This window comes from Mobula birostris, chromosome 11 (assembly GCF_030028105.1).
Source record: "Mobula birostris isolate sMobBir1 chromosome 11, sMobBir1.hap1, whole genome shotgun sequence".
NCBI lineage: Eukaryota > Metazoa > Chordata > Chondrichthyes > Myliobatiformes > Myliobatidae > Mobula > Mobula birostris.
Genome location: NC_092380.1, coordinates 81,337,787 through 81,362,636, shown reverse-complemented (window position 1 = coordinate 81,362,636; position 24,850 = coordinate 81,337,787). Strand labels below are relative to the sequence as shown.

General features: G+C 39.3%; 1 protein-coding gene across 1 annotated transcript in view; it reads right to left on the bottom strand.

The window, feature by feature from the left end:
* The window catches only part of LOC140205542 (serine/threonine-protein kinase BRSK2), a 1,025,607-nt gene that overhangs the window by 46,748 nt on the left and 954,009 nt on the right, over positions 1–24,850 (bottom strand). Inside the window, exon 18 of the mRNA XM_072273159.1 lies at positions 23,742–23,831. Coding sequence (XP_072129260.1) covers positions 23,742–23,831 — 90 coding nt within the window. The remainder of the gene's footprint in view (positions 1–23,741; positions 23,832–24,850) is intronic.

The window sequence follows — 24,850 nt, the reverse complement described above, 5'->3', positions numbered from 1 at the left end:
TTGAAAGGTTGATTTTCAGTCTCTAGTGCACTGTTAGATGAAAGACAGCAGCAGGGTTCCCACAGTTGTGGGATGAAGGCTTCCTGTTCCTAAATGAGATGAAGAAAAAGCTACTGGGAGTCTGCTTTGATTGCAAATATTATCAGGTTGGGTTATTGCCCCAATGGCAAATAATGTACTTATTTTCACACTCCGGTGAAGTACAGTGTTAACCTCTACTGCAGCAAAAAATATGACCTCAGGAGAGCACTTGACAAAGAGGAAAAGTCAATCGTCTCCCATTAAAACTGAAAAAAAAATCACCAAATATAATTAAAAATAAGAAGTAAAATACTTCACTAAAGTTACCATGTTAAATGCAATTAATGAAATTTATTTGCCTACATTATTAATTTCCAAAGATAATGCCCAAACTGCTGAGTTTATCTTGTCATTTTCTGCTTTTATTAATGTACAATGACCTTTCCCAAGAAAAATAATTAAAGGTATATTATTTATCATTATGATCTCACATGGTGTTATCTAATGTTAACTGTATCTAACTCCAATCTAGGAACAGTGCCTGATAGGTTAAAGACACATCTTTAGTTATTCTCCCACAATTTCATTTTTTAAAAAAATAACTTCATCTTTAAAAATGTGAACAATGAGGCAAAACCAAGAAAACCTATTTTAGGTATTAAATCACAGAAGTGTTTCGATAAGCAAACCATTGTGAATCGGTCCTTTTCAACATCAATCTAAGTATCTTTTCTGAATAAAATACTGCATTCTCCAAATTAATACCAGATTATGATAAGTTTGAAGCTATTTATTGGCATTCACTGATATTGGGATTCAAACAATCAGAATTAATTCCACCTTTTTTTTAACACTCCATCGGACAATGCCTAGTCTGCCCTTACCTGTTGGTGATGTAGTTTAAATAATTGGGAGCTCAGTTTCTATACAACAAGTCACTGATAAAGTGCAGGTGTGTGACATGACCATGCACTTTGACTTGAATGTCAGTAAAATCAAAGCTTAAAGCCACTGAGGCAGATTGAAGTTGTTATTGGTGGGTTCAGAATTAAACCTTGTGAGTAAGGCGCATTGGAATCAGTGTCAAGTTTTATTTATTGTATTGGCTAACTAAGCTCAAAAAGTGGCCAAGGAAGAGAAATTGATGAACAGATGAAAACAGCAATTCCTTTAAGGTTGGTAAGTCAATCAAATTAGATTTATAGGTGTTAAAGTATGAGTGGGCAGCTAAGGATAAATGATCTCATCTTGAGCCGTTGAGCAACAGTTGTCCCTGATCAATAAGTTGCTGAATCATGTTCTAAATATGGCCACTAAAAGCGAATAGAATAAATCTTACTTAAGCACAGTGAGCAGGCGCAAAGTTGAGGCAGATTTCTTGTAAGAAATTTAGGTGCCAAACAAAATGTTTGCTCAGTTTCCTTTAATAATAGAAAAAAAAGTCAAAATATCTCAGAGATGGGCCTTTTAGTGTATGGAAAATAGTTTACCTATTTTCTACATGTCAGGAAGTACCTCTCTGGTTATAACGTGTATGAGCGCTGTGAAGTTGCAATGAGTGTCAAGTCAAGTCTATTGTCATTTAACTGTATACATGTATACTGTCTGACACAGTGTAAAGCACTGTAGTATACATAACACATAATAATTTATGAAAGGATGAAATCTACAGATGGATTACACATAAATAAACAAACTAAAGTGCATAAATTAAAGGTACAGAACAGATTAACCAATGACACTTTAAATATGATGTGACAGGGAGGTGAGAAGCCCGAGGGAAGAAACTGTTTCTCATCCTGACTGTTCTTGTTTTTATGCATCGGAGTGCCCTGCCTGATGGTAGAAAGTCAAAGAGGATGCTGGATGGATGGGTGGGATCCTTAATAATACTAAGGGCCCTGCACACGGGCTCCTGATAAATGTTCCTGATGGATGACAGGGAGACCCTTATAATCCTCCCAGCTATTCTCACAGTCCAATGCTCGGCTGCTCCATATCAGATAGAGAAGCAACTTGTCAGGACGCTCGCAATGGTGCTCCTGTAAAATGCAGTTTAGCTGGGGTGGGGTGAGGGAGAACCTTGCTTTCCCCAGTCTCCTTAGGAAGTAGAGACACTGCTGTGCCTTCTCGTTCAGAGAGGTGATATTAAGGGACCAGGTGGGGTCATCCACCTTGGTGTACTTAACCCTCTTCAAAAGGGAGAACCAAAATAGTTTAAGGCAAACATTTCAGGGTTGGGTTTAATCAGGCTGAAGGTATACCTTTTAACAGTGGGATTAAAAGAAATAATAAATCCTGGAGGGGGAGGGGGAGGAGAGAAAGAGAGCAAAAAGGGGTCAACAGAGGAAGCAGTGGACGGGGTAAGGGTAACAAAGATAAATTGTAATTTAAATAAGACCTAGAGAACTTCTACCTGAAGGTGTTCAGCAATTGCTGGTCAGAGAGGTCTGGAGTGTTGATTGGATGAGATGGTATGTGGATGCTGCAATTTCAGTTGGGCCAATTTTTACAAAATGTGGTGCAGAACTTGGGTGGACGATGTTACACAGGTGAACGCGTGCAATGTCAGGAGAATGAAATGGGGAATTGTGTTTGTAGGTTGTGGCAGTGGGTTAAAATCTCAGATTGATCTCAGCTACATCCAGAAGAAAACTAATTCATCCAATGTGAGAGTTAGCTGTCAGACACAGATGAACTGACACAGGTGGGGAAGAAGTGAGGCTTTTGAAGATGGAAGCTGTAGATACGGCTGCTAAAGGACGATGGAAGAGAGGACTATGGATAGGTTCTTGAGGAATTTCAGCAGCAACAATGAGGAGTATGAAGGATCTGCTTTCTCCGTGTTCACCAATGAAACCTGTACTGCAGTGCTTCACAAACAATGGTTACTGATCAACGTTGTCAAATCCCACTCAGGCATCTATGGAATTTAATTCAGTTAATAATATAGAATTTGAAAGAACAATTAATTTTAATAATGGATATCACAAAACTACTGGATTGTCATAAACAAACTATCTAATTCACTAATGCCTTTTAGGGAAAGAAACCTGCTCCCTATACATGGTCTGTGCTATTCCTGTGTCCCACTCCCACTCTATGTAGTTGACACTTAAAATGCTCTTTACAATGGCCCTGTACGGCCCTCAGTTGCCACTTTCACAAGGGCAATTGGCAATGATCAATCAACATTGTACTTGCTGGTACCCTCACAGTAAACAAGGCATTCTTGGAAAATGGTGTAGGCAATGAATTCCAAGGCTGTGTGGTTTAGGTTTTTCTATAAAGAGATTCCTTTTTTGCAGGTATAGCTTAGAAGAACCAAGGGAAGGACATACAAACCTGACTTGATAATGGATAACAGGTTGATTCTTAGAAATACCTGATGGTTAACTGCTGGTTCATTATATGTTCCTTGTACTTTTTATGCAACTCTTGAATCAAATCTATGCCAAAAGTGCATAAAATGCTGAAAAGCCACGGCACACTTGATTAGTAAATAAGTTTGCAGATGATACAAGGAGTGGTGGTGTTGTGGATAGTGTAGGTGACTGACAAAAAATACAGTGGTATATAGATCAGTTGCAGATGTGGGCAGAGAACGGCAGATGGCGTTTAACCCAGCCAAATGTAAAGACAGAGTATTTATGTAAAGACAAATGTAAGGACAAAACCCTTAACAGCATAGAGGAACAGAGGGACAGAGGGATCTTGGGATCCAAGTTCTTCCTGAAAGTGGCTACACAGGTTGATAGGGTGGTTAAGAAAGCATATGGTGTGCTTGCTTTAATTAGTCAAGGCACTGAGATCAAAAGTCAGTACGGTTCTGGTCGCTCCACTATAGGAAGGATGTTGAGGCTTTGGAGTGTAGAAGAGGTTTACCAGGATGCTGACTGGATTAGAGGACATGTGCTATATAGAAAGCGATTGGTCAAACTTGGGTTGTTTTCTCTGAGGTGGCAGAGGTTGAGGGGAGACCTGATAGAGGTTTATAAGATCAAGAGAGACACAGACAGAATAGGCAGGGAGTATCTTTTTTCCCAGGGTTGATGTGTCTAATACCAGAGAGCATGCATTTATGGTGAACAGGGGAATTTCAAAGAAGATGTGGGGAGCAAGTTTTTTTACACAGACACCAGTGGGTATCTGGAGTGCACTGCCTGGGATGGTGGTACAGACAGATACAGTAGATTAGTTAGGCATTTGACAACTAATTTATTTATTCAGTATAGCACAACATTGTGGGCCGAAGGGCATGTTCCTGTGCTGTGCTGTTATAAAAACATACATAGATGCAGTGCAGCTCCACATCAGGAACGTCCACAAAATAACCAGTCTTGTACTTCAATTGTTTTAGGCCTGGAATCAAAGTAAAATTACTCCTCAGACCATATTTTTGTCCTTCAGTTTATTAAACTGCATAAATTTGGTTGCGGCTGAGTGAAAGAGACAGGGAACACTGAAGGCTCTGCTCTCACACAGTGGCATCCAGCCACTCGGAAGAAGTGTTTTTCCAGGAAAGAATTGAAAGGGTTTCGACATTACGTTGAGAGGGCTAATCAAGAACCAGTACAACAACCATTGTTTCCTGATTGTTAACCAACTGCATTACAATCCATGCTGCATTACTTCCTTTGTAGCACACATCTGAATGTTGATTAGACTTCATACCGGATAACTATTTAAAATTTAAATACTCTATAGAAATTGCATTCCATTCAGACAGTCATTACCTTAAGAAAGAGCCAGCACAATTATACAATTCTTATTGTGCATGGTATCAGAGTTCATTTGCTTAGAAGCTTTAAATGCCACTAATCACTTTTCTACAGTAATTGCTAAGCTTTGTATCTTTCTCTAGTATTTCTATACTGTCACTGCCATCACTATTTGTAGAAATAAGCATTAAATGTGTTCTCGATACATTTGTTTTACCACCAATCCCCACAATATTCCCTTCTTCTTATCTGAGTTTCCTTAACATCTTAACATTATGCTTGCAACAGTGTTCACCGTATCGTTTCTTTTTATAATATCAATATATTTTGCCCTTTTTTCAAAGTGATTTCACATTTAAAGGAATGCTGCTTGCAAAACATCAGGGCCCTAGAGACTGTGTGCAGCAGAAGATGGTGTTGATAGAGGTGGCATCTTTGTGTGCAGGGGATGGGTTTGCATTCCACCAACAAGTGTTCTCCACCTCCAAACAACGTGCAGCTCCCGTGGTGAAAATCCCAGGGACAACCAAAGCATTTTGGTAGACTCTCAGGGCATTCTGGCAGCCATCTCACACAACCGTGCCAATGAGGGACCACACTTGAAGTGCAAGGCGAGAATTAGAAACATAGAAACATAGAAAATAGGTGCAGGAGTAGGCCATTTGGCCCTTCGAGCCTGCACCGCCATTCATTATGATCATGGCTGATCATCCAACTCAGAACCCCGCCCCAGCCTTCCCTCCATACCCCCTGACCCCCGTAGCCACAAGGGCCATATCTAACTCCCTCTTAAATATAGCCAATGAACTGGCCTCAACTGTTTCCTGTGGCAGAGAATTCCACAGATTCACCACTCTCTGTGTGAAGAAGTTTTTCCTAATCTCGGTCCTAAAAGGCTTCCCCTCTATCCTCAAACTGTGGCCCCTCGTTCTGGACTTCCCCAACATCAGGAACAATCTTCCTGCATCTAGCCTGTCCAATCCCTTTAGGATCTTATACGTTTCAATCAGATCCCCCCTCAATCTTCTAAATTCCAACGAGTACAAGCCCAGTTCATCCAGTCTTTCTTCATATGAAAGTCCTGCCATCCCAGGAATCAATCTGGTGAACCTTCTTTTTACTCCCTCTATGGCAAGGATGTCTTTCCTCAGATTAGGGGACCAAAACTGCACACAATACTCCAGGTGTGGTCTCACCAAGGCCTTGTACAACTGCAGTAGTACCTCCCTGCTCCTGTACTCGAATCCTCTCGCTATAAATGCCAGCATACCATTCGCCTTTTTCACCGCCTGCTGTACCTGCATGCCCACTTTCAATGACTGGTGTATAATGACACCCAGGTCTCGTTGCACTTCCCCTTTTCCTAATCGGCCACCATTCAGATAATAATCTGTTTTCCTATTTTTGCCACCAAAGTGGATAACTTCACATTTTTCCACATTAAATTGCATCTGCCATGAATTTGCCCACTCACCCAACCTATCCAAGTCACCCTGCATCCTCTTAGCATCCTCCTCACAGCTAACACTGCCACCCAGCTTCGTGTCATCCGCAAACTTGGAGATGCTGCATTTAATTCCCTCATCCAAGTCATTAATATATATTGTAAACAACTGGGGTTCCAGCACTGAGCCTTGCGGTACCCCACTAGTCACCGCCTGCCATTCTGAAAAGGTCCCGTTTATTCCCACGCTTTGCTTCCTGTCTGCTAATCAATTCCCCACCCACACCAATACCTTACCCCCAATACCGTGTGCTTTAAGTTTGCACACTAATCTCCTGTGTGGGACCTTGTCAAAAGCCTTCTGAAAATCCAAATATACCACATCCACAGGTTCTCCCCTATCCACTCTACCAGTTACATCCTCAAAAAATTCTATGAGATTCGTCAGACATGATTTTCCTTTCACAAATCCATGCCGACTTTGTCCGATCATTTCACCGCTTTCCAAATGTGCTGTTATCACATCCTTGATAACTGATAATTAAGCTTTGTACATTGACATCTCGGGAAAACACTAAGGTCTTTAGACACAGGCAACATAAACGCACTGCAGAACCAATGCTACTTGTGAAGTCATTGTTATTACAGAGGTTTAAAATCTATCTTCATCAGACAGGAGAGGCTGAGTGGCAGAGGCAAGGCCATGTGGACAACAGCCTAATTGTAGAGAGAAATGGTAAAATGTAGATATTTGAAGATAAAGCCAGTAAATAGATTTATTCATAGATGTCCTGTCAACGTGACGATAAGAGATGTCTGCTGTATGAAACTAGTGCAGTTAGTCTTGGCAGCCAGCTTTTGAGGATTCTCTCCATAGGGATTCAGAATAGGATCCTTTGTAGAGCATTCACCACAAAAATGCACAATCCTCAGAGCCTAGAGAGAATACTTTTAGAAAATCCTCAGATCATGCAGACACTTGAAGAATGGCTTCAAAATTAATGTGTACTGAAATGTGTTGAGTCAACTATCTTACATTGGTGTTAGGTTTGTTTCTTGTGAAAGTATATCTGCATGATTTCCCATCATAGGCCCGACTTTCCTGAATCAATTTTGAGGCTGCTCTTCTGTGACAAACAAGAATTCAGATAATGTGCTACTAAAATGAGGACACTATGCACTATGCAGTGCCTGTGGTCAAGATAGACTGCATGAGGCCTAACAGCTACTACAGTAGATATTGGCAGGTATACGTAGTGTAGCTCCAATGTTGTCTGGTCAGGACAATTATCAGATCTCTTTCTCACATATTAAGGGACATTAAGGGTTTTTCAAAGAGAAAGCCCTGTTGTCTGAAGTAATATGGAGATTTATGGCTAATCCTGCAACACAGTGCAGTAAAACAGATATCAAATTATCTGTTATCAAGAAAAGACCCCAAAGACAGGCTGGAATTAACTATTCTAATTGATAATGTTAATTCCTGTATAAAAGTACTGAGTGCCTGACAATCCTGGTTGACTATTTTACAAGGTAAAAAAATCAAACAATGATATGAAAATTTCAAATGATTAGGCACATCATAGCATTTTCTCCTCTGATTTCAAGCATTCAGTAGATCAACAGTTCTTCCTGTGGTGGCTGAACGTAGGAACAAGAAAAGAAATAGGTGGTAAAACACTCCACCTGCCTGGCCCCCGCCCAAATTTCTGATCAGGTTTGCACCTCAATGATCAAGGTTGATTACAAGGAATAAATATTAGACTTAAGTATGCATGGGTGGCTGTCACCCACAAAAGAGGAACCCCAGAAAAACAGGAAACAACTAATTTAAAATGAAGGGAGCCATCCAGTACAGAGACTGGCCCTTGAACCAATAGAGTCCACACCAACCATTAATCACCCATTTGCAATCCCGACATTCCCATGAATTCAAACCTCGGTTTGACCCCTCACAGAGTTTCCTGTGGGAGGTGCGCCTTATTCTGATTGTTAAACGTTGTTTCTGTTGCGATTGGTTAGTTTAGAAACTGCAGCTGCTTTTCCCATTGGAAAACTGCCTGGTGTCCAGTTTCAAATATCCTGGGTATATAAAATCGCACATGGAAGGGGTTTGCTCTCTTTCTTTATGTCTCTGAAGGTTCTCAGTCATCCTGATCATTGCATATCAAGCAGTAGTAAATCAAGACAACTGGACTTGCTGTGTCTCTTTGTTTAAGGCGAGACCATTGGAAAGGTATGCTCTGTGCGCACTCGTAATGAAGTATGTCTGTTGACTATTCAGCTTTGTATTGTCTGTAACTTGGGGAACATGAATGTTCAGGCAATTTTTTACTCTTTGTAAATAAATTATTAATATACCTATTTGAAGTCAGTGCATTTCCCGTCTCACTTGCCAGACCCGCAAAACTGATTGGACATTACACACAAAATAATCTGCAGATGCTGGGGTCAAAGCAACACTCACAACATGCTGGAGGAACTCAGCAGGTTGGGCAGCATCCGTGGAAAAGATCAGTCGACGTTTCGGGCCGGAACCCGTCGTCAGGACTGTAGAGGGAAGGGGCAGAGGCCCTATAAAGAAGATGGGGGGAGGGTGGGAAGGAGAAGGCTGGTAGGTTCCAGGTGAAAAACCAGTAAGGGGAAAGATCAAGGGGTGGGGGAGGGGAAGCAGGGAGGTGATAGGCAGGAAAGGTGAAGAAAGAATAGGGGAAAACACAATGGGTAGTAGAAGGAGGCGGAACCATGAGGGAGGTGATAGGCAGCTGGGGGAGGGGGCAGGTCCCTTCCCCTATCCCTATGTCACTCTGCCCCCTCCCCCAGCTGCCTATCACCTCCCTCATGGTTCCGCCTCCTTCTACTACCCATTGTGTTTTCCCCTATTCTTTCTTCATCTTTCCTGCCTAATCACCTCCCTGCTTCCCCTCCCCCCACCCCTTGATCTTTCCTCTTACTGGTTTTTCACCTGGAACTTTCCAGCCTTCTCCCTCCCAACCTCCCCCCACCTTCTTTATAGGGCCTCTGCCCCTTCCCTCTACAGTCCTGACGAAGGGTTCCGGCCCGAAACGACAACCGATCTTTTCCACGGATGTTGCCCGACCTGCTGAGTTCCTCCAGCGTGTTGTGGACATTACACAGAGGCAATTTATAGTGGCCAATGAACCTATCAATCCGTTTATCCATGGGACCACCCAGAGGAAAGCCGACAGAGAAAACATGTAAACTCCATGCATTCTGGATTGACCCAGAGTCATTCGAAGTGTGAGGCAGCAACTCTCCAGATACCAGCTGCACCACCATGCCACTAAAGTGGTAAAACATCCCAAGGGTTCCAAACAAAGTGTGATACCAAATGAGGCAAAGGAGCAAAGAGGTCAAAATGCAGAATTCCGGGTGACAGGGCCAAATTAGCTGGAGGCATGGCCATCAAAGAGAGATGAAAACTGGGGATATGCAACACGCCAGAATTGGATATTATGGAGTGCTATGGGCAATAATTGGAAGAAGACAATTTTCCCAGCAGATTGCCAGAGGAAATTTACAATTCTTTGGTTATAAACTGCAATACAATAGCAGTAAAAGTCAATCAGCTGCAGTTTACATATACTGTAGAAGTTGAATTTTCCCCATACCAGCCACCAGTGCCCTTATACAGTTCCTTCGATGACCTTATTATAAATCAGCTTAGGTTGGAAGAGGACAGGTTTTAAACTGCAATCACTGCTGGATTTTCCAGTCACTCAATCATTTTTTTTTTGCAGCTGTGCGACTCAAGCAGCTATATTCCGCCTAGAAAACTCATACAAGCCTATAAATCTGTTTGGCTGGGTTGAACTCACTGAGCAGTACAATTTCCTGTTGCTGCCTCGGATAACACATTAATATTGAAGGTGAATTGAAACACCTCTCCCAAAATTGAGAATCTCCAAACTTATCTCACTGCTGCCATACCATCAAATGCATGCATCTTGTTCTTGAGCACTGTGTAAACAAAGGTTACCTCTGTGTTATAACTCATGAAAATAAATAATACTGGAATGTAGTATTCGAATATATAGTATTATTAGTCATGAGAATAAGTAATATTGGAATATACACTGGGTAATGTGGTTAAATACATTCCAATTCTAGGCAGTACATTCCAATATGGAAAAAAAGAAATTTCTTAAATCATGAAACACAAAATTAATTTTCATTTACTGGCAAAATATTAAACCAGTTTTTCCTTTCACCATGCTGTTTTTCTTCCTCTCAATTCTTTGCCCTGGCTGACGTCTAGCAGTCTATACGATTTATCCCCACGCTATACTGTCCTGAGCACAATGGTGCACAAAGCACAATTCATGACTGTGATGCCCAAGGTCAGACTCAACTATTATCTGTCTAGGTTACTACAGAACCCTGGTGTCATAGAGCTTTGTATGAATGACTGAGGTGTGCTCCAATGAAGTGTGCAAGAAGTGGAAACTCCAAACTTAACGATTTCATTCACAACCTCAGATTTTGCTTGTTGATAAAACTCGACTTTGATAATGCGATTGCTGAGATGGATGTAAAATCACAGCTGGTACAATTGGATAAATATGTTCTATATTCTGCATAGTTGCTATTGTTAGCCAGCAAAATGCAATAAAAAAAAACAGCAAGAACAGTCAGAAGAACAAAGGATGATCTTATTGAAACATGAGTCCAAAGGGACATGACAGTCAGCTGTTGGGAGGGTTTCATATGAAGGGAAAAAGCTGCAAACACATGGTCATTTAAAACGGAGGCATGCAGGGATTTCTTCTTCCAGAAGACAGTGAATTTCAGGAATTCTGAAACTGAAAGTACTACTCCTTGCAAGAAGTTATTAAGATTACATTTGAAGAGGAGTTAAATGCATTTTTGAATGATCGGGGAATAGTGGGCTGTGTGGAATTGGCAGGAAAGTTGACAAAAAGTAGTTCAGTGCCATCGGCCTGTGTTTGACCAGCCTCCCTCTTCCTTTCGCTCGCTGCTGCTGGGGTCTTGGGTCTTGGGCAAGGGTTGATTGGTGCAGCTTGTGGATTGGACATGTCTTTGGAGGACTCTGAAGTTCATGCATTTCTGATTTTGTGCGATTTTGATCTGGGCGGACTGGCTCTGCGGCTAGCAGTCACTGAATGACACAGTGCTAAACTGGACTGAACTGAACTAAACTGAACATTCCTAGATGGCTTCAAGGACTCTACAGTTTGATGTGTGTTATTCACTTGTTGTTTTCTGTTTGCGTGATTTGGTTTTTTTTGGCGCATGGGTGTTTGATGTTTTTCTTTGAACAGGTTCCATAGTGTTTCTTTGTTTCGTTGGCTGTCTGTAGGAAGATGAATCTCTTGATAATAAGTGTACTTTGAACTTTGGCATCTGGGGCAGATTAGCCATGACGAAGGCAGATTTGAGAGACAGGGTGCCTGCTCCTACCTCTACTTCTGTGTAATTATGTGACTCTAACACGGGGCACAGGAAGTGTCTGAAAATTTAAGAAAGTATGCAGATGCAGGAAATCTGAAATGAAAAAGAAAATGCCGTAAAAACTTAGAAGAGTTCCAGACATAGAGGGTTAATGATTTATCTTTGCACAGATACTGCCTGAACAGTAGATTGCTTCCATCACTTTCTGCTTTTATTTCAGATTTTGAGATTTGTCTGCCAGTTCCTTTTAGGAATTCACCTGAAGATAAATTTGATCTTCATACTCCTGCTTCTTTGCCAGCATATTGCTGGTTGAAGCTGAGACGAATGGATGGATCTACACTGCAGCACGATTGTCTGTATGCACATTGGGATTGAAGATGCCAAACACATCTGAAATTAATGCAATGCTTCTTTTTCCTACTGACGATGCTTTGCGCTAACTTGGTGGAGTTGGGTAGGTGGTGCATGAGGTCACTGAGTCAATAAGGGTAGGCAGTTTGCCAGAGACAACATGGTCCTTTGTACATTAGACCCATGAAGTGAGCATAGTTAGAGAATGAGAAGAAAGACTAAGCAATGTAAAAGTTGTGAAATGCAGGGGGACCACATGCCATGTCAAGCAAATCAAAATGTACTAATAGAGCAAGGGAAACAGAACTAATGGCAGAGATAAATGGCTTGGCTTGTTCTGATACAGACAGAGAAAGTGAGTTACCTTAATTGGTAGGTAGAATTCAACATTGAACTTAGAATGCCATAAAATGCTCAGACCAAAGACGAGATGCTGTTCCTCTTGTTTACATTGTGCAGGTGAAAACAGGCTAATCGGCCAGAGTGTCTTGTTGTATGATTGACTGGATGACTTCATGTACTGATAATTTCCAAGGCAATACCTGCGTCACTATAACAAAGAAATTACTTTTGACCTATCAATACCCTTTCCCAAACTCCCTGTAATATGATGTTATTTCTTTTCCTTTGCCACTCTGATCCTCTTTCTCTCTTTTTTCCGATACTGCATGACCTGCTGAGTGCATTCAGCATTTGCCATTTCTGTTATGTGTTTGAAATTGAAGGTGACGTTCCTTGTACCTCACCTTCTAGCCCATGCATCTAGGGCACAAAGAAAGCCTACATGCTTACAGGGACGCACTAGCTCACAAACTGCCCCATCAAACACAGGCTGCCCCTTTGGCCTCATGAGCCAGCTCAGAACCCACAAAACCTAAGTGGAAGCAGGCATCCTCCATTCTGAGGAGCTGCTTAAGAAGAATTCATAGAAATGTTGCTGTTGGCTTTGGAGAAAATCCAAATGGTTATGGGTCCACATATTGTCAGCACATAAATTTTAGCATTTACTGAATGATAATTTCAGCAGCAAATACCCTTTCATTTTATAGTTAGTCTATTTTGAACTAATTTCATATAATGCCCCAGATTACACAGAGTTCCACAGCTGGTGCTAGCCACATGAAAGAAAATATTAACTGCTGTACAAAATAGATAATACATGAAGCTGTTTGTGAATGCATAAATTATGGATTACAAACCAAGTAAAAAAAATACTGCTTTACAATCTCCTCTCAGTAGCAGGCACAATGCTTTTTTATTCGGGCTGTTATCATAATTTAAAATTTTTGTACCACATTGAAGATTAACCAAACTACTCAAGAACAGAAACTTCCTTTGCTTCAAATTGCTCTTTGATCTTAAGTATTACAGGCTTTTCAGACTGCTTAATTGCATGTATATAATTTACTAAACATTTTATTAACTGAAGCAAGTTAGTAAAACATGGAGAAGCAGACTCAGGGGAAGGAAGTGAATCTGTTTTGTTGCATCTAGAAGAGATTATCTAAAAAACACTTGGCAAATCCAGTTTAGGGTACCCTAGCCCAATCTTTCTAATTTATTCTAGTTGCAAGAGAAATCTGTGTGTGATTTTCAATGCTTGTATATTTTACCATGCATAAGCTGGTTGGACCCTCTGTGAGACCTTTGTTACACACAATTTGTAATGCAATTTGCTAAATTTACACGAACTTGGGGTAGGGCAACATATTACAATTAATTTGTTAATCAAAATCCTTCAAGTTTATAAGGGTTTTACGGATGACTAATCAATTATAGTTTTAATTGTCACCTCTATGTTAGAGTTTTCTACTCATTGTGCTGCTAGAAAATGGAATGTTTTCTCTTACAGACATTTTGTGCAACAAAAGTAATTGTGTGTAATCATACAGTATGGCTCCCTCAACTTTAAAACTTGAGAGATGGTAGGGTAGGGTGAAAGAAGGTGGTAGGTGCCTGGAACACACTGTTAGGAGCGCTGATGGAAGGACTTACGATAGAGGTGCTTAATTGGCTCTTAGGTAGGCTCATGAATGTGCAGAGAATGGAGGGGTGTGGACAATGTGCAGGCAGACGGGATGAGCTGTCGTTGGCTTAATTACTTCAGCACAACATCGTAGGCTGCAGAGCCTGTTCCTGTGCTGTATTCTACCCTTTAGCTTTCAGCTCAATACAATTATTTTTCATTTCCTATTCTGGCCATTCTGTACCTTTCGCTATAAAGCGGATAATTTTATGCTAAATGGTTATCTACTCAGTATAGGATTGAAGTGATATTAACTGTGTAATGAAATACAGAAAACCTGGATGGACTTGAAGACATTTTATAGATGAAAGGTTACTCTCACAGTTGACACATTTCAAATACCTTCAGGTTTAACATGCTCACAAAATAATTTTATGAAATATAGTAGTTTTGTGAGCTGACTACAAAACATTGACGTATATAACCAGCACCATCTTGATGGCAATAGAGAAAGTGGTGAATACAGCCTGGTCCATCTCAGGCAAAGCTCCCTCCAATATTGAGTATATTTACATGCAGCACTGCTACAAGAAAGCACTATCCATCATCAAGGACCTCAACCATCCAGGGGATGCTCTCTTCCGGCTACTTCCATTGGGCCGGAGGTACTGAGGCTTCAAGTCCCAGGCAGCCAGATTCAGGAACATTTATTACTTTACAACTATCCTGAACCAGAGTGCATAACAAAAAAAGGATCTAGTGCTTTCCCAGCATATATGATGAATAAATTCTTCTTGGGCTCCCAACATTTCCGCCACCTTCATCAGGGTTGATGCCTGGGCATATCTGGTCTGGTGGTTAAAATCCTTTTCCTCTAGTTTTATTCTAATAGCTTCTTTCACCAGGCCGTCCCAAAAGCCATTGGCACGGCACAGTGGTCTGTGCTGTTGAAGTCAATCCTATGGCTATTGTGTTTGCAGGCATCATCCCCAATGACAAAAGTAGAGTTTGTCATCTAAAAGTCAGTTAAAATTGATACCTGTACCTGGTCAGAAGCCCAAGAAGAGTTTATTCATTAGAGTGCATAGCTTCATTCACCTCAACTCTGAACTTATTCCACAATCTACAGATTCACTTTCAAAGAGTCCACAACTCATGTTCTCAGTATTATTTATCTTTTCTAATTTGCACAATTTATCTTCTTTTGCACATTTGGTGTTTGTCAGTCTTTGTTTATGTATAGTTTTCATAAAATATATTGTACTTCTTTATTTTCCTGTATATAAATCTAAAGTATATGATAACATATACATAACCTGATAATAAATTGTACTACAATACATTCTATATCTTGCATATTGCAAGTAAGTTTATATACTGGGAACGAATACGTTAACATATTCTTAATTCAGGGCAGCCAAATGCCAAAGTAAAAATAAGATGAACTGGGAATAATGAGAATTAAATAAAGACTGAAAAATCTAAAGAAAATGTCAAGGTAATAGACAGTAGTAAAGATTTCAAATAAAGAACTGATTCCCACAACGTAAACTATCTTTTAACAGCTGACCATTTACAGGTAGTATAGCAGCAATTAAACGAAAACAGAAATGCTGGAAGAACTCTTGACTGTGTAATTTTGTCTTATAGTAAAGTTGCTTATCATAGTTTGTATATATGGAATGAGCTGTCAGAGGAACCTACAACAGGACTATTTAAGAAGTACTTGGACAGGACCTGGTGGGACGGGGTTCGGAGAGATATGTAATAGGGACTAATTTGGTAGTTTGGTAGTTTGGCATGGATTGTTGGGCAGAAGGACCTGTATATCTGTGTTCTACTACTTTAGGCTTCTATAACCTATTCAGTATTTGTGGAAAGAGAAACTAGTTAACAGTTCATGTCTACAACCCTTCCCCACTGCTGGATGGAAAGCATACAAGTTTCAAAGCTGCTTGACTGGCTCAGCTCTTCAAGCACTTCTGTTTTAAATTCTTAGCAAGTGATTTTGTTTGTTGTCCATTACAGTATGACAAAATTACAACATGGAACTTTTAGGTAGGTTCAGATCTTGATGTTTCAGCTGAATGCTGTATTCCCTGCATTAAACTGAAACATCAAGATCTGAACCCACCCGAAAGATGATATTATGAAGGAAAGAGTAGATGGTCTGATGTAATAATCCTCTCCTTAAGTTCACCTAGCACCTCGCTATATATATGTACCTAAGGCTTTTGCACAGTTCTGTATGTTTCTATTTTGTATGTGAATATGGACAGTGAGTCAGCACTGATGATTGGAGGCAACAGACAGAATATTGATCAGAACTGTAAATCCTGATTGTCTTCTTTTAACTAGCTTAGGAATTAACTAGTCTCGTCTCAGTATTCAACACAAATTAAAACACCGATATAAGTGTCCCACCACACAATACAGTGCTCACTAATCAGTTTCCAAAACTTTCCATGAGAATTCAATAACTTATTTTAAAGTTAGCATTATGTTTAGAGTGAGAATTATGACTTGTTGAATCCTGGATAATCAATTAGTTTGGTGGAGGGTATTAGAAATATGTGCCCGAATATGTATTTCTATGTCCATGAAGCTGCCCTTGACTCCCAGACATATTTAAGTAGCAACCACAACTTAAAGTAAATATTTGGCTTGAAGGACTGAGGAAAAGTGGGCACAAGTGTAATTCTACTATAGTTAAATTTCTGCTCTCTTTTAGCTATCTATTAAATCCTGCTACCTCTTGTACTGGCTCTGTCGTCAGGGTAATAGGCCACATATTTTTGGCTCTGCCCCATGGATTTGAGATTCATCCATAATTTCAGGCACAGCATGAAACAATACAATTTTGCTGGTGTTTTACTGATGTTTTGTGAGCAATTTTGGTGTATTTATCTTCTGGTACCCTATCTTGCGTTATTGATAAGCTTCCATGATTGCTGGTTTACATCTATTACGCTTGTACATTTTATTTGGATGGGTGATATTTAACAATGACTAAACTTTAGTTTTCAGAATACATGGGCCCTGAGGAATTTCAGCATGTTTACATACCTTTTTCTTAATGCTTTAAGTATATGGCAGTGGGATAGTAGAAAATGTCAGTGTTATTGTTATTAAGAATCCGAAAAGTAGACATAAGAAAGGATTTTAAGAAGATCTTTCTGACTGCACCTCTAACTGATTAAGTTCTGAAAGTGGATTGAAAGCTTTTGTGGGGTTCACTTACAGTTCTAAAGATAAAATCTTACTGGAGCCTCAAGTTAAGAATGCCGAAAGGTCAGAATGTACATTTTCACTTTTATCTTCAACAGCAGGATTCTACTAATACTTCTGACAATTTTATATAATTCCAGGGAATTTGAAGGTAATTTACAATTCTGATCAATATTCTGTATTACACAAATATAATTATATTTGCATGTAAGCTTTTGAGAAGCACGTGACTTAAAAAGCTAAATACAGTGGATTCTGGTTAATTGGGTCATCAGTTAATCGGGGCAGCTGCTTATTTGGGACAACACATAAAGAACAAAAACTAATCAAGAAAATAGCCGGGATTTCCTTCATTTATTTGGGACACTATGCCACTAAATTGGGACAGGAGTCTGCTGTTGAACAGTTTCTAACCAGCGTCAAACACATATATTGTGTTGCTGTTAGACACTACACACGCTTAGAGTGAACTTATTTTAAATAGCATTAATTGTGTGTGGTTGTGTTCAAAAAGGCAGTGATTTTTGTCACTGACAGTTGGCAAGAAATAAACTAGTAAGACAATTCAGAACTGTTTTGCTCACCACGGCTTCAAACGTTCGGCCTTGGAGATGCCAGAAACAGTCAGGAATGAAAATGATATGATTTCACTACTTCATCAAGTTAGGAACTACAAAGAATTTGAAGGCATACAAAGTTATGTAACCGGGTGACCATTGAATCTTATTCATTATCGCTAAAAGTGTACTTAGGCATCCATCCGGGTAATGCTAGAGTAGTTGCCTGTGCCTTTAAGTGGAGACGGTGATGTCATTAAGCACGCGCGGGATAGCGGGGAGACCATTTTTTGTTTTCTGCAGAAGAAGCTGGTGGGGCTTTGGGACTAAGTTCCTCCCAGAGGTACTGGGCATGGAGAGGAAAGGTGAGCATTAATTGACGATATCCATGTGAATTCATTTATGCTTGTTGGCGAATCGAGAATATCAGTAATTTGACATGTTTTACACGTGGATGCTTTAGATTTTCACGAGTGAAGGCATCGGCGCTGGACAGCGTGGCTTGTGCAAATTTCCTTTCCAGCCAAGTAGGTCAGTCTTCCTGTAATTCAACTACCAGGCAATATCTCGTAAAAGTTGTGCTAAAGTGTACCTGTTGTCTAACTTTATTGTATCAGGACTGATTGTGAATGTAACTGTGTAACGTGAATGTTTAGTCTCTGTTTGGAAGCTTAGCACGTGTGTACCAAAAAGGAGTCGACGTCTTAGATGAGATGTATTCACTTACATTTTTGTTGCTATGTACAAGGTACAGGGTTGGGGGGATCCTAATGTTGTTTGTATTGTGTTCCTTCAGAATTGACACTACCGTATTAGTTTTGTATTAGTTCTGTGCGGTTTGCTTTATGTATTTTTATACTGCCTACGCAATTCATCGATACACAAGGATGTGGATCGAAAGTTAAACTGAGATTGTAATGGCAGGAACTGGTTGTAAATTCGTTCGTTTTGTTTTGAGACCCTCTTCCGGCACTAAAACATCTAAAACAGATAAAAGAATTAAAACCCAAAAAAGTATTTGTTGTCCTGAGTGTATACTTTTCCCCAGGCTACAAAATTTATAATGAAAATAAAGATTTGGAGGATGCAATTATCAATAGTATTGTATGAAGGCAGTCCATTATCAACAATAGGTATCTGTACTGATTTTGTTCATTTACAATCGAGCAAAAGAACTCGTACACTGGTTGAATACCTCCAGTGATAACTATCAAGAAGTAATACACAGTTTTATGGTATATCTATGGTAAATAACATAATTTGTTATTCAGTTAAATTGTAGCTTGTCCTCTTACTACCCTTGTAACTATTTCCATGAAACTTCAGGTATTTGGGGCAGCTGCTTAATTCGGTCAAAATGTATTGGTCCTGATGTGTCCCAATTGAGTGGAATCTGTTGCATATGCTTCTACAGCTGAAAGGATCAGAAGTCTTTCTCCGAAAGCATTATCCCCCATAGCTAGTCTGAAGAGAACAGCTACAAGTGCATGCCCAAGATGGCACGCAGCATGCAGTGCTCCTCCTCAATTCTTTAAACCCCACCCATAATAAAAAGATACATAATGATTATCTTTACTGCCGAATGAAGCAGCAAATGATTCTACACATGCTGAGAGCAGCGAGATGTTTTCACAGGAAATGTCTCACGCCAGCTTGGTGCCAGCTACATGGTTGCGAGAACACACGATGAGACGTTTTGAAATCCTCACAGACCTGGTGCACACATCAATATTTGGATAGTAAGTGGTTACAATAACAATATTGTTTAGAAAAGATGTTATTTTCCATTTGTCTTTTTAAAAGATTAATATTAATTATTTTAACAGGTTTTCTAAAATGTTTAGTTTATTTTAATCTGTCTCAATTATACTTTGATTTATAGTAAAGCAATGAATACACATAAATAAGCAACAGGACTCATACCTTTTCCTTAAAAATATTATTTTTGTTACTAATTCATTAGTCAGTGATAATCTCTGCTCAAAATGGCAATGGCATGTGAGAGAATGTTTATAGAAGATTATTGCCAATTTGGGCACATACTCTCAAAAAGGTTTGCCAGCCCTGCATTAGTGGTTAATTTCAAAATAGTGTTGAGAAGTGCTGTATTGATCCAGACATAAAGCATTTCCAATAGCATGTTAAAAACCCACTGATAGCACTACTTCTCTACGACGACACTGAGTAAATGTATTACTCAAATGTCACATGGATCCTCCAATATATCTTTACACAAAGATTGGTCAGCCCTGTTCCATGTTTTAGAATGATAAACGTGTTGGCTGTAAGCTTCCCAAATAATTAGCTATAAAGTGTTAGTTTTAAAAACACCCTTGCAACTGTGGGAACCAAGTATTCCAGATTTTGTGTAGTACGGTGAGGTGAAGCAAGTCAGGGGAGGTTTATTTTGATCATGAATGCTGAATGGATCTGTTGGGTCAAAAGGCTTGATTCTGAGAGTCCTGGTAGAAAAAGAGCACTGTAGATCATTGTTTAATTTGAGCACGATTAAGCCACAAATGTTATTTATTTCATTCAGCTTTGTGTGTAGTTAATTATTCCTCAACAGCAGGCAGAAGGTATCCTTCCAGATACTTGCTCTATCCTTGTACTTTGCTGTGTGATGTTTTACCCTCTCTGGGCAGAATCTCACTTCAAACATTCTTTTATATTGAAATGAGATATTGCCATATCTTCAATTATAAGCTTAATAGTATTTGATAAAATGCCAGTACAAATTTAAAATGTATTCTACCATTTTATATTTGTAATGCTTTTTATGGAGAGAGAGTTACATATAGCTACTCTTTCTCCCTTCCCTTCTGAAGACATTGAATTTCTGCTCAAGTATGGATACTGTAAACCCTCTGTTATCTTGCTCAATCTTCTGTCATCTGCACATGAACATACAAAGTGGGTGTTGACAGGCAATTCAACATAGGAGAATGTCACAGCAGAATCTATCTCTGTCCTTAATTGGCACCCATGTTCAGGCAATGTCTTAAAGGCATAACTGGACCAGAAATTATCAAAATTGATGTTCCATAATTTGGTGGCATTAAGGGTAATTTAAGCATCAATGTCTTGGCCAAGAAGAGCTATTTTAGCACCAGCCACTGAGCTTGGTCCCTCCTGATTTTTGGCTGAGTATCAGGCTACACTGTGGATTTCAGAAATGAATCACTGGGCCACTTACAATGCAAGCACCACTGAAATATGAATACAATGCGAGCACAAGAAAGGGACAATAGTCACTTCCAATCAATATTACTGCAGGCCTCAAAAGGTTATCAATGATATTTTCAAAAGCATTAGCAAAAAGAACCCAGACTTATGAATACACTTTAAACACTAAAAGTAACTTATAAGAACAATTACTTTTAAAAAATATATAATAAACACGTACACATATAAGACGGTAGAAAAGATTTGTGAGATATACTTTAACTTAAACTGCACAAATAAAATAATCTTTGTGTCATCATGCACAATTCAGTGGGGGTGTTAGGGTACTGGATGTGCTCTCCTACTCACTTAGCATTTTATGTGCATTGCAAGATGAGCAAAGCAACAGCAAATCCTGAGTATTAGGTTAGTGAGCAACTGCCTGACGGGAAAGGCAGTAATAATCAAGTAACCTGAGGCTCATCTTGACAGGACTATTAAAGCTGCGATCTTTTCATTCACTGCCAAAACAAAAATGCAGTAAGGCATTTCAATGCACCACAAGCCTATCCGGCAGGCAAAGTCACCCAGCAGCTGCTGCATAAGACTGAGCTAATTATAACATATTGCAACATGCAGCACCAGCAACAAAAGGAACTAAAGTGTGGTCAGAAGCGTGGATTCAAAATCTGAAAACTTAAAAAAGAAATAAGATAGTGCTCCCCACGGGGATAAGAGTGATTGGTGGATGGGGTAGCGGGCGGGGTGGGGGGGGGGTGGTTCTTACCACATTTTGAAAGTCTGCCAGTCAGCAGCTGCATACAGTGAGAAGTTGCTGGATTACAGGAGGAGAAAGGTACATGTTTCTTTACTGCATAGACCAATAATCCAAAACAAGAATATGCAGACAAATAAATTATAACTAGATTAATACTAAAATGGCAATTTTTAAAAATAAAGGTCCCAAAATATTTGTTCAAGGACGTGACCCTATTTGAACTGTATCTGTTGAATGGCAGATCTTCTGACATGGAAACAATTCAGTCTTCCAAGGGTTAATAGTTGCAGCGTCGATGAGATTCTAGAATCCCATGACCGCCAAGATGGAGCGAATAAGCAGAGAGAAGTGAAAACAGTTCATCAGGAAGCTGAAAGATGTGGAAATGGAATGATAGCACACACACATGTCATGACATAATAGTGTAGTCAGTAGATGGGGATGGAAAACAAAGGCAGTGGAAGTATTAGAATATTTTGATTAAACACTGTTAATGTTACCCAGGATTCCAGAGGGAAACTTAACTTGCTTAGCATGAGGCAGGTACATTCAAATGAGCTAAGGTTTGACTGTAGTTTCCCTAAGAAAGCAATATTCTGTTACAATTTGCTACGGTCACCCAAATATAATTAAATATAAAAATTGCAGAAATCTCAATACACTTTACAAAACAGATCTAAAAGGTAATTTTACATTGAAACTTAGTTTTCAAAACTACTGGAAAAATTCAATTTTTTACCAAAATTTGCACCAAAATTTTTACATGTACATTGGTAAAATTCCACAAAACAAAAAGGAAATAGAATGAAACCATATCATTCCACTTGATCACCTAACTGGATAACATTTGAACCATAAAGGTATACATAAAGCATCAGCTGCATAGACAAAGCTATCAATGAGATTTGGAGGTACAAGGAGTAGCATTCCAGTGGAGGGAAGAAAGATTTGCTCCTGGATGTCTTTGTGTGCAAATTTAGCCTCCCTGAGTTGCCTGAAGATATATATAAGCTTAAAAATGCCTATATTTCTTACTGGATTTTTACTGTATTTCAAATATATCCATAATTCATTTTAGCTGCGGGACTAATGATTGCATCAGTTAGAGACGAGGAATGTATTCAAAACGACATCATTGTGAATGCAATGTTTTCACATGCTTAATATGGAGAGTCGTTTCTATGGGCCTTCATTTCAAAACCCTACCATGTGCATTGTTCAATATGGGATGTAGGACTCAATATTTGAGTACCATTGCAACAATCATCAATTTCTGTTCATCTGTTTGGCTCCACATTGGAGATGGGCACACCTTACATTGTTTCAGGCCCCTGAGGTAGCCCAGGAATATTTCTCCATTGTATGTGCCAAATGTGAACTGTGGTAACATATGCAAATTTAATTCTGCCTCAGAACCTGGGCTCCATTGGCTTTGTGACATGACTTCATGGTATATTTAGTGCAATGGAGAACAAGCCACTCTTTCATTCATAGGACACTATCAATTTCTCACTTTCCTCATTGAGTTTTACACATATAGAGTGGTACTGTGGAACTGCCGAACTGCACTCTTTCTTTCCTTAGGATATGTTATATTTTAAGAAAATAGTTTGCAATCCAGGAGCAAATGCTTTGTTTTAGTTTAGATTTTGTTTGAAGTTGACAAAACTTGTGTACCATGTAATACAACTTCAAAGAATGATTTTTTTTACTCTTACAAGATGCAATGCAGCTCGCAGATTGAAATAAGGTTTCTATTGCATTGGCCCAAAGAGTAACAATGATGTAATCAAATTCAGTTCTGTAAAAATAATTAACGCAACGGGAAGCCTGCTAATCATGCAAGATTCTGAAAATTGCAGGAGAAAAACCAAATAAAAGCTGAACTTCTTATTCCATCAATTTTACAATTACCGGCAGATTAAAGGGCTGATTATCTGAATATTAACACTGGGAGATCTAAATTACATGTCAGGATGGAAATAGTGAAATCATGTTAGAATTGTCTTTAAAACCATATAACATGGCAACAATTTAGAACATTATCCATTTTCCAAGAAAACTTAATATTTACCAGACAATTGTTGCACAGAAGGCTGGTCGTGCGTACTTAACAACTGGACCTGAATTGTTTCCACCACTCTTTTGAACCGACGACTTGGACCTAGAATTGAAGCAGAGAATTAAAGATAAAAGGAACATTCGCTGCATGCTCATTGTAGGCACAGCATGCTCAGCTAAATGGACACAGAGCATCAGAGACAATGCATAATTTACATTCTTTTCAGCCTGACCATGTCCTGAATCTCAGAAAATTACTCTAATTATTAACCTAAATAACCTTATCTGTTTTATTATTTTATCACACAGAAATTAAAACAATGATTGTTTGCCACTATTGCTATGTGAAGCTTTTTCCAGAAAAATGTGGCAAACACTAGCTCACAGTTTTGGACTCAATTATATTTTCCTTATCTTCTCCTTGGATTTTTTTTGTTCTACTTTATGTGATCCCATTTCTGAATCTTTAACAAATGTTTTTGTTATAATATTTCTAAAATGAATGAAATACACCTTTAGCTGCTTCTGGGAAGCAACTGAATGCAAATTCCTTGTGGAGAGATAGGCTGCTTTTAATAGAGGTTCCTCACAAAATACTAAACATAAGTCTTGACAAATGAATTGAAGGCTAGATTGATAGAGAAATAAAGCACAGAAATGGGCACTTCAAGCAATCTAGTCCATGCCCAAGTTATTCTGTCTAGTCCCATTGATCTGCACCTGGGCCATAAACCTCCCATCCATATGTACCTATCCAAATTCGTCTTCAAAGTTGAAACCGAACCCGCATCCAACTCTTCTGCCGGCTACTCGTTCCATTCTCTGAGTCAAGAAGCTAATTCCTCAGGTTTTCCTTAAATATTTCATCATTCTCCCTTAACCTATGGCATCTAGTTCAGATCTCACCCATCTTCAATGGAAGAAGCTTACTTGCATTTATCTCATCTATACCTCTAATAATTTTGTACAGCTTTATCAAATCGCCTCTCATTCTCCTTGCTCCAGGGAATAAAGTTCTGAACTATTTAACCCCATAACCCAGGTATACGAGTCCCAGCAATATCGTGTTACATTTTCTCCATGACATTCTTGTAATTTTTTGCTGATGTTGGAGGATCTTGA